At 38.3% G+C, this 11,204-nt stretch overlaps 1 protein-coding gene across 1 annotated transcript in view; it reads right to left on the reverse strand.

Annotated features, from left to right (window-relative positions):
• Positions 1-630: 630 nt before the first annotated feature.
• The window catches only part of LOC106964416 (golgin subfamily A member 7B-like), a 21,445-nt gene continuing 10,871 nt past the window's right edge, over positions 631-11,204 (reverse strand). Inside the window, exons 3-6 of the mRNA XM_015059946.1 lie at positions 9,489-9,614; positions 9,000-9,152; positions 5,409-5,510; positions 631-4,060 (exon numbers count right to left, since the gene is read on the reverse strand). Coding sequence (XP_014915432.1) covers positions 3,977-4,060; positions 5,409-5,510; positions 9,000-9,152; positions 9,489-9,614 — 465 coding nt within the window. The 3' untranslated portion in view covers positions 631-3,976. The remainder of the gene's footprint in view (positions 4,061-5,408; positions 5,511-8,999; positions 9,153-9,488; positions 9,615-11,204) is intronic.

The following is an 11,204-nucleotide window of genomic DNA, read 5'->3' on the forward strand; positions in this document are numbered from 1 at the left end:
CCAACTGATCACAAGCCTAGTTAAAGGCAACTAAGATACATGGACGGAAAAGAGATGTTTTTTTTTTCTTTTATTGAACACATTAACAACAGACCTTTTGTGATATAACTTGGTTTCCCTTCCAATATTTTCTGAGAAACATCTGAAATATCAGTTTCTAAAACTAACAAGAGTCAGAAATTGTATCAATCTTCTAAGCAAAATGAATTTTATTTTAATACTGACAACAATCGATCATTTTTTCACTGGCTTCATCAAACACTTTATAGACAGTAAGAGCATCTCTGGATTGGATGTATAATCAACTTTTATAAAATGTACATGACAATATTTTAGTGAACTCATTAGTAACCAAATATTAACACACAAACAACATTAATATATAACTTTTGGCAGCATGTTGCAATATTTTTTTAAGAGGGATTTTATTTGTCTTGTCCTCTGCTACCATGTTTACACATCATGCAGCATAAAACATCAGTGCAGAACAAGGAGTCTCCGCAGAAGCAAAACAACTCAGCACCAATACTGCACACATCATGTTAGATATTTTCAGGAATATATCAAAGTTACTGCCCAATATTTATTTTCTTACAGAACATCGAGCTTTTGATATGTTCTTATTACTGATTGTGTACAACCCAATGAAGGTGTGTCACACTTAAATGCAGTACAAGATAAATAAAGTGCCAATAGGTTACATTATTAAATGAGCTCCCCATCATTGTTTGGCCCTCACAGAATAGAAACTATGGATTTCTTTAAAAATGGTGGTCTTTTTTTTTATATTTTAAGTTAATCCTAATCACATTTTATTTAGAAATCACATTTTATGAATGGCTGTCTTGTTTGCAAATTTAAGATTGATTATACACTAGTGACTTTTTCACTTCTTAATCTCTATACTTTGGACAAGAATGTTATTAAATATGTGAAAAAAAACAACAAAAAAACAACAACTTTGAGACCAATTGGAAGCAGAACCTTTTGTGGAAGATTTTCATACATCAGTAGACTAATATCAAAAAGAAAACTGATAGGTTGATAGATTTTTTTTTTGTCAGACTCATGATTCTCCAACTCTAATCCCCAGGAACCACTGACATGCTACTTTAAGATGAATCCCTGTTTCTAAACATCCAAATAAAATGAATTGCTCAATACTAGGCCTATGCAAAGCTTAATCACAGGCTGAGGAGTTGCAGTCAGAGACTCCATTGTAGCTTGTGCAACCAGCTGAGTAACATGGCCATCACCATGTTGCTCATTTAAGACCTTTTAAAATTGGCCTGTTAAAAGTTTTCCCTGAGAATCATTATCATCAACTCGTTATTACTATCAACTTCGTTAGCCACAGTATCAAAACTCTCAACAGATTTACAGACAAATCAATAACGACTCACAAATGACACAATCCGACATCTTTGTCTGCATTTAGCTGCTCCTTTTCTTAATGACCATAGGAAACAAATTACTAACATCTAGTGAAATGGGATTATTGTATCACATATCCAATATCTTCTATTCACAAATGCATACAATCAAAGCTACAAAGTCATACCTGCACAGACTGTTTATACTCATTTTAATATACATTGTCCAATAAGCTCCTTCATGTGCCTTTTGGCAGTGGTAAGTCGCTTTTAAATTGGTCAGTCCGTCAGCACCAGGTTGGATATCCATTCCACCAGTATGAAACATGAAGGCATCAAAAAATGAAAGCACAGGAGGCTAAATCCAAGCACATCTAAACTCTCGTGGTTTAGATCAGTTATCCAAGGGTTAAATGATGTGAAACTATTCACAGAAATAAATCAAAACACTTAAAACGCAGATCTGCAGTGGTCAGTTTACCGTCAAACATTCAGTAACAAAAGATAACAGCATCAGCTGCTGCAGTAACACTAAAAAACAACAACAACATGATAAACATAGACAAACAAAATGGATGTTATGTTGATACTCTGTCAATATTTGCAACATTATGGTCACACTTGATGATGCTACGCAACTATGATTGATGGTTTTCCATATGAGAGGCAGGTTAAGATAACGGTGTCCTTGAAACTGTGTTGCAGATAAATTTTAAGTTTTATTAAGTCAATGAAAGTTTAGAATTGACCTACACTGTCCAAATGAGGTCGTTCTAAAGTGAGCACTGACTTTTCACATTAGAAATCTGCTAATTTGAAAACAAAATGTATCCTTTAAAATTACAGGGAGAATTACGAAAGTTATCCACGTAATGCAATTTTGTGCACTAGAAAGTAGGATTGCATTGTTTTTAAAATACTGGCAGTTATGAGATTTCAAGGGTGTGATAATCTTGGTCTTACACAAAAATAATTTAAAAAAATGTAAAGCATGATGTATTTAGCTTTAAAAAAGAATTCATAAAGAGGGGAATCATGGCGTTACTTTATGCTGCAAACAGATGGGGAAAACTGGTTACTCCAGCATTTTAACTCATTCGAAAGTCTTTAAACTGTAGGAAAGCCACAGCAGAAAGATTGTACAATTTTTAAACCATTAGCCAACTATCTAAGAACATTATTAAAAAAAAATAAAAAAATCTATTTTATCTAAATTTGAAACCCTACAATGGACAGAACTGTTTTTTTCTACATTTCTTCTTCTCTGAGTGCGTCAGTTGGATGCAGTGCATTCCAAGACGTTTTATGCTTCGCCTTTTTTTGTTGTGTTTGAATTATTAACACAATCTGCATCTACATAACAGCCGTGAACACAGGCTAAATAAGGTTTAGTTCTTTAACTCTGTGTGGGCCCATTCTCCTGCGAGCTCCAGCCCTCAAACAGGAACACATTTCTCGGCTTAATGACTGCAGAGTCTCCAGCTTCACTGATAACAGCCCACTCTCTTTCAGCTTTCGTAGGAAGCCAGTAAGTATGTTTAGGGAAAAGGGTTTGTGACAGTGTTAAGATCTGCAAGCTTTCATCTCACACTAGACTGCAAGTGTATTCAAAGTCATAAACACTGCCAGACATAAGAACTATTATCCAGAGAGAAAGCAAAAAGAAAAAAAAATGTCCAAACCTCTGAATATGTTCTGATATTTCCTGGCTTTTTCATATCCAAACTCTAGAATAATCTCAGTGTGGGCAGGAAAGCATAAGCACATGCTGCACACGTATGTGTCTCATTGTTATATACTACATGTGCACACATGTCCCCTTCACTGCATATGCTGTATGTCTAATGCTTGGGCATGGTATGTGAATATGTCTGCATATATGGCCTGCAGCTGCGATGCAGGTCACCTAATCCACTCTGATGAACAAGAAAGATAAATAAATCACACTGTTCTTAGTTTGACATTTATGCCAAATACCTCTGAACAAAGCCTTTGGGCTTTGGTAAGCCCAATTTGCCACCATTCAAAGCGACTTGACCTCAACTACCTGAAACAAATGCAAGAACATCGTGTCTCCTGGGACGCAGTAAAGTTATCCTCATTTTAGATGCTGGTGCTGCTGCAAAGGCTTTTGAATACCCTGACTAAAAAAATGAGCACAGAATAATAATGACAGTGAAATGATACTAGTCATGCACTGATGACAGGCCTAAACTCATGTAAGCCTGCAGACAAAGCTAGGACATAAAACAGACATGACGGAATGGAACAGAAATGATTCACTTCTTTGCAAAAGTAAAAGTTTTATCCTCTTAGATGCTGGATTTTGCATTTAGTCACAAAGCTGATATGTGGGTTTTGTTTGACTTAGGTTGATTATTTTAAGTAGCCACAGCTTTTATACAAGCCAGATCCTTCTCCAATGGTGATTAGTCGAAGGTCTCAACAGGGAGAGCGTGTGAATCTTGTGGATCACCTCCTTGGATTTCTCGTCTCTCTGCTCGTCTTTAGAACCTGGTGCTCTCATGTTTCAACATGCGGATGTTGGTGAGTGTCCCGCTGCCTCTGTGGTGGTACCCGTAAGCCTGGTGCTGCTCCTCCAGTCACCGTGCAGTGCTGCACGATGACATGCTGCTGCTGGGGCTCGAGCCGCTTGAGCCCCGGTCCTCAAACACGCTGATCTCCAGCTGGGGACACAATGAGCGTCAAGGATCATACAGATAAAGAAAAACATACAAAGAGAGGAGCACGAAAAGGGATGTCCTATAGCAATATCGATCTGTAATCCCCAAGAACAGCTATGGATATTGCCATGTCAAAGCTTTCTGCGCAATGGCAGTGGCGCTTTACCTGTGAGGTTCCTACTTTCCTGCAACTGTTTATCAGTCTTAAACTGGGGACACACTGCATGTTTTATTTCATTTTATTTTTACCACTGTTACCCCCGATTCCCAGTTGAGGAAAGTCTGAATCAGCCTCCATCTTGCTGACGTTAGTCATCAGGGAATGTTGGCACAAAATTCTGCCAAGACAAGGTGAGGACCGGAGTCCGTAAACGTGTGAGGGGAACAAACCGACCTAGATCGCAGTTGAACAAACATGTTTGAATTTTTTTGAGGCTGTTCTGGATACAATCGGGTTAGTGTGAACTGATCACCGACCCAGCTGGAAATGCGTGTTGCCTGCAGTCAGTGAACAGCATAGACCGGGTTTGTAGTTCAGCCATCCAAGGAAAGATTAAAGTAAAGCCAATGCTTCTCTGCAAGGAAAAGAGGCAGTCGAGGTTGTTCAGGCATGTGATCCGAATGAAAGCAGGATGCTTCCCACTGTAAGGAGTGTATTTCCTTTCTGGTCTGTGAAAGTGTCTGGATCCCTGAGAAAGAGCTTCAGTATGTCACTGTGGCAAGGGAGTAGAAGAATTGATGGAGAAATTAAACGTTACGGGATTCACTTACTGTAAAATGGTCTTCAACATTTATTTGTAGTTTAAGGACTGCACCAGCTACATTGGTTAAACTTTGCTCTTTGACTTTTAGTCTCATTTTTCAGAAAGTCATTCTACGGCAAGCTAGTGTGATGGTCTGTTGGGCGCATTTTTCTTTCTCCTGTTGCCTGTTCTGGGGTCAGTCAGGAAGACAATAAAAAACAAACCCCAGCGGTACCATGAACCGCACAGAAAACTGTCAATATAAAACAGTAAAAGTGCTTGGCTCATTTGAAAAAATAAGACTTTCCATGACGTTAGCATCTTGGCTTTTAGTTAGTTTTAGTTCACAATTTCCTTTTAGCAAACCTCTTCAAAGCGGCTATGTGTTAGATTTATTCCTGGAAACAAGGAGGTGTCAAACAGATAAAATGGAGAACTAGAATTCAAAATGTACAAATTAAATGATGCTTTCCTTATGTCCAGGTATCCATCTCTAGCAACTGTTTTGGTAACAGCCAGTCTCTCCAATTGCCAGTCTACAATCTAGACCATTATACCCTTTTGTTTGTTGTTCTCAGAGAGTGTAGCAGCAGCAGAATGAAGGATACAACCCTCATTCCTCTCTCTATGGGGTCTGTGAGCAGCAGACCTCTCGGAGCGTAGATCTTCTCATTCTGCTCCTGAATGTAGCCTGATATCTTCTTCAAGACCTGAAATAAAAGTTGGTTGAAGAGGTTTTAGAGGAGGACTGACATACATCTGGTTTTAATCCAGATTTCATTAGAAACATCAAAAGTTCATTGGATGCAAAAGCTAAACGCAGTTTTACAGAAGACAATCTAAACAGCTGCACTAACTGGGGGCTAATACCTGCATATTAGTTTTTAAAGGGTACTTTATGTAACATGTAATGGCCATGGGTAGTCGAGAGATCAACCATGAGATTGGATTTAGCCATTTAATCTCCAGCTATGTTTTGTCTCAAGTTGAAAATATGAAAATGGAAGAAATTAGTTCATCTCGTAGCAAATGCATATCCTTGAGTCTTTTATTCCAGAGAATTATAACGCAAACTTAAAATAATTCCATTATAGTTCAAGTATATCAGTATGTTTTTAGCATATTCCTCACCACTCACGCTAAAGCATGGCTGTAAAATTGAATTGCTAAAACTGAGGAGCTCTTTTCTCTTTCTGAAAATCTCCATCTTGAAGCCATGGCTCCAAATGGAACAGATGACTCTCTCAGGCCAAATGTTATGCCTTGGCTAACCATCAGGGCAAACTTTCTAAAAAGTAAAGTGGCTGGTTTATTTACATTGTATTGGCAATGAACCCACCCATTAGTTTTGCAGCAACTGTGCAATAACCACAAAGCAGTGGGGAGGAAACTGTGCACTTCAGGCTATGCCTCGACATACACATTCAAACTGGCATGTCTGTACACAAAACAACAGCTGTGAATAACCTTTGTAGTCTGTGTTTGTTGTTGATAGGTTGCTCCAAAGAATTGAACAGTCATGCTAAATGAACAGATATAAACTAAAGGCTTGATTAGAACAGCTCCTCAGAAGTACATCAGACATGCTTGTGTGGGTCCCAGCAATGTGGGCATGCCATGCAACTCTAAAATACAGTCTAATTATGTCAGATGCACTTCATTCGACTCAGCCTTAGGATCACTGCTATAAGAATAACAAAGTCAGCAAATCTTTTTTTTTATTTTTCTAAATACCACTATTGTAAACATTCAGCTGTTTACAGGCTTCAATAAGCAGATCTGAGACTCCACTTGACTTGAAAATGTGATCAGTGCTGTCTTTTGATACGGGGGGGAACACGGATCATTGTTGAGTTCGGATTTAACAGACAAACACAAACACAACATAGAAAACATGTCATTTGTATTTTATGTCATCTTCTCATGCATAATCAATGGGAAATGACTTTTGGTGCTACTGACGGGTGCACTGCGTTTTATCCTGCCTTACAATCTGAAAATATTTTTCCACCTTTTGATTGGTTTGGAGACATCATACTAAAAAATCAGCTACTTTTCTGGCATGGGCTCAAAGTGTTGGCAGGTTTCTTTCTCTGGTTGTCATCGCCCTAATCTTTTGTCCACTCTACAGAATCTCATCGAAATTGAAGTCAGGATTCTAGCTGCGCTGATCCAAAATGTTGATTTTACTTCCAGTCAAAAGAAGCATGTTGGTAAAATAAAGGTTACTTTAAGAAGAGAAGTTTAAATGGTGAATGGTAAATGAGTTTGTACTTGTATAGCGCCTTATCAAGTCCAGAGAACCCCAGAGCTGCAGGCACTCACCCGTTCACACTCTAGTAGTAGAAACTAAACAAGATAACATTATAAACTGGAAACAAACAATGGTGTAAACTGAACTGAATATCTTAAAAGGCAAATAAATAAATAAAATAAAAAAAATGACAAAAACTGTTTCAGTGTTTCAAGGGAAAAAGCCAATCATACACCTAGTAAAGCCAGGGAACAGCTCAACCCTCTTTACTTTCAAAATTTGACATTTACGTATCCTTATTATATCTGTGTCACTGCTACGCTGGCATGATTGTGTCAGCTGCTCTGGGAAGACTATACACACACACTACACAGAAGTAGTCCTCTTCTTTAAAGTTACACGTAGAGGCTCCTTTGTGTTTTTCGTACAAACTGAACTTCTATCGTGGCAAATCTGCTGCTGCATTTCAGCCATGTTATTGTCAGCAACGAAGAAAAGAAACAGGAGATGCACAATGAAGAGTCTGTGTGAGGGACTTTTTCACGCTTGTTCCGACATGCAGGGAACAATCAGTGCCTTCTGAGAGGCCGCTGAGAAGATCGGGAAAACCACGGTTGTGTGGCACACGTGAATATGCACACTCAGCTTCAACCTGGGTGGGTATATTTTATCGTCGTCAGTCATAGAGCTATTCATAAAGTTTAAACAGGTAAATAAACAACTCTCATGTGGAGCCCGATAGCATCTGCGCCGCTCAATGGAGCGGTTCCACCTGACAGGAAGATGAAAGGTGAGTCAGACCAGGCCATTTCTGCATGGCTTCAACGTAGCAATAAACCTGCTTTGTGGGCACTCGGTCAATCTCCCAGTGCCCGGCGCAGCTTTGATAAAAGCAATGTTTACAAAATGCAACAAGACGAGGGAGATGAATGTTGTGCGAGACAGCGATCAGAACAGAAAGACATGCTGGAACTTCACGCCACTCCAATCTCATCTGACGCATTGGCAAGTTCACAGAAAACGACAAAGAGGATTAATCAAGCTCACTGTGCCTGTGTGTGCGATTGCAGTATGCATGCGTGTGTGTTCTTGTTCCATCTCAGCGACTAACAAACGGCAATACAGTCATGAACAGGTTGAGCCACCTGTCCTTTCTGAAGATGGACATCTTGCCTGTGCTCAGTAAAACTGTTTTACAGATGACGTGCCATGCTTTACCCGGTGCCACTCATGCGTGACCTTCAGAACAGGATGTGAGAAGTGGTGGAAGGTTTTAAAGACCTGATTTTATCTCCTGGGTTCTGCCTGTTTCCCACTGGAGCGAGTTTAACAAAAAAAAAACAAAAAAAACTACTGGGTTTGAGAAAGCAGCCAAAACAGAACCAAATGTCTTTTTCTGTCTGTTTTTAAAACATTAACTTCTAAATTGCTAAACCAATCAGCATTTTTATAAGACTTACGAGTTTAATGCAGTTACGTGCAGATTCTTAAAGTTTTATCTTTAACCTTATAAAATTGAGCATGGTACAAGAGACTGTTGATTACTATCACCTTTCCAATTAGATGACACTGGGTCAGAACTTAGATATTTTCATATTACTCTACCACAAATCTCGATTTTTTTTTAAACATCTACATCATAAACATCATTAGTGTTGTTGAAAGCCTCTTCCCATTTTTCACAACCGCTTCAAGCTACCAGGCGACAGACACAGGGCCTCCATTGCTGTCCAATACTTAATAAATGTCAGGTCTGGCACCATTTCTGAAAACATTGCATTTTGACAAAATTATTGATGTCAGTCTCTTGCCGTGCATGTAGGTTTTAAGATTTTAAGATTGTTAATAATACACATTTTACAGATAAGAAAGAAGTTTAAATCTTTTGTCTTTTCACGGGAATATCTCAAGTCATCAGGTGAGGACATTTTCGACAGATTCTTACCTTCTCATAGCGTGTCTCCATGCAGAGGAAGACGATGTATGCTGTTGCACAAGCCAGGCATCCTTCCAGGTATGACTGACCGCCAACTTTCTCAGCCTCCACATAATAAGAGTTCAGGGTCTTTACTGTCTGCTCAAGCAGAGCTCTCTCTATCTAATAAACACAAACAAGGAGAGAAAGTAACGAGTGGTATAGATAAGGCAGACTGGGAACACGAGTATATGTAGCTCTCCCACAACAACATAAACAAGCTGAGCACCTATTGAGAAACATGTTGAACATGCCTGCTGCATTTTACTCGAGCCAACATTAAACTTTTTGATAAGAATTATCACACTCTTCAAGCTTGTATAATCTGAAGTGGGAAAAAAAAAAGCATGGGCAGAAAAGCAGATTAGCTCAATAGGCGTATTTGCTTGTTACACTAAAAGGACTTAATTTTAAGCTGCAACATGTTGCAGTTGTTTCACAATGCTCTGTTGTTCTCACCCTGTTGTCGAGCTCTGCAGGGAACTTGGTCTGGAATCGGCACACGGTTCCTTCGCTGTAGTCTCGTTGTATGAACACCTTTGTTACCAGCGATGCAGTGTGCTGCATGTCCTGGAGGTTGTGAAACTTAGAAGATGCACAGCAGCGGGGGAGAAAAAAGGATGTGTTTCTTCAGATTTAAGGCCAATCGAATTCACAAACAGTTCATCATAGACATGAATGTCATAATAGTTTAGGGGTTTTTACTGACACATTTTTAACTGTTCTATTTCCAGCATGGAGTGACTAAAGAAACACATACAACCTAAGTGGTTCTTAAAAACAAAAACCGAGTAGACATATTTGAGTTTATTTTGAATTGTTTCCAACTCCTCAATGGGCAAAACTTAAGACATGCAGATTCAAATACACGCCAACCAATATTTGTGGGAATGTCAATGGTGGCAACTTGAGTCCTGACTGCATTCTTTTCAGTCACAAGGCCTATTCTAGAGGGATATGTGACCATTCTACATAGCAGAATTGCTATACTTCATTTAAAGAACTTTGTTTCTTGGTCCAGACCCGGTTTTATGCAGAGTCAACAAATTCAATGGTGTTAAGGATGTTGAGGGGGCCCATTCAGGAATCTTAATGAGCTCGTGTTTAACTGCTTTTGATGTGTTTAGGATTATCATCCAGCTGGAACAACCGATGGAGTCCAAGTTTACCCATTCTGACCCAAACTGTCACTCTCAGATGAAAGGAACTTGGTTAAAATGTTCAGGAACAACCCAGAAACCCAAAAAATCCTGGAACACCAACAACTTCACTGGAACACAGACTTTACATCACCAGGGTGTGTGAGGGTTCTGAACAAGGAAGAAGCTCAAAAACAGACACCTTAATTAAAGTTTGTGGCTATTTATACAAGTATATATATATATATATATATATATATATATATATATATATATATATATATAACTTTTTTTTCTATTTTGGTTGTTCATCTGTATTTTCTGGCAAGTCAATTCTACAGAGATTTTTTATTATAAATGCCAAAATAGTGATGTGTACAGAAGAGGATTAGGGCCACTGGAAATAAATAAATAAATAAATAAATAAATAAATAAATAAATAAATAAATAAATAAATAAATAAATAACAGTTCTGACTTTAATCTCAGAATTCTGACTTTAATCTCAGAATTCTGAGATTAAAGTCAGAATTTTTAGTTTTTTCAGTGGCCCTAATCCTCTTCCGTAGATGTGAAATCATCTTGGCAGCTTTTAATTAACTAATGGTAATGGCCCAAATGTGAGAATCTCATGTTTTAACAGCACTGTAGGCTTGCAATGGCACAGCGACTATTCCTTGAGCTGCGAAGGACCCAGTTTCAATTACAGCACCCAGAGATACTGCTCTTTGCAGCACTTTGCTAGTAACTGCTATGTTTTACATCAAAACAGGCACAGTCAACTTGTCTCATGCTGATCTAAATTACTTCTCCCAAGAGGTTGGCAATTAGTAATACAGAAAAAGTATGCAAGTAGAGATGGGGAAATAGGAAGGAGACAGAGAAGAAACAAAAAGAATGTATAAAAAGATACAGCGACACATATGATGTTGGCCTTCAGGTTATATATATATATATATATATATATATATATATATATATATATATATATATATATATATTATTCTCTAGAAGTGATATACATATGTGTGTTTGTG

The sequence above is a fragment of the Poecilia latipinna genome, unplaced genomic scaffold (genome assembly GCF_001443285.1).
Source record: "Poecilia latipinna isolate Pla-1442-1.1 unplaced genomic scaffold, P_latipinna-1.0 Scaffold1671, whole genome shotgun sequence".
Taxonomy (NCBI): Eukaryota; Metazoa; Chordata; class Actinopteri; order Cyprinodontiformes; family Poeciliidae; genus Poecilia; species Poecilia latipinna.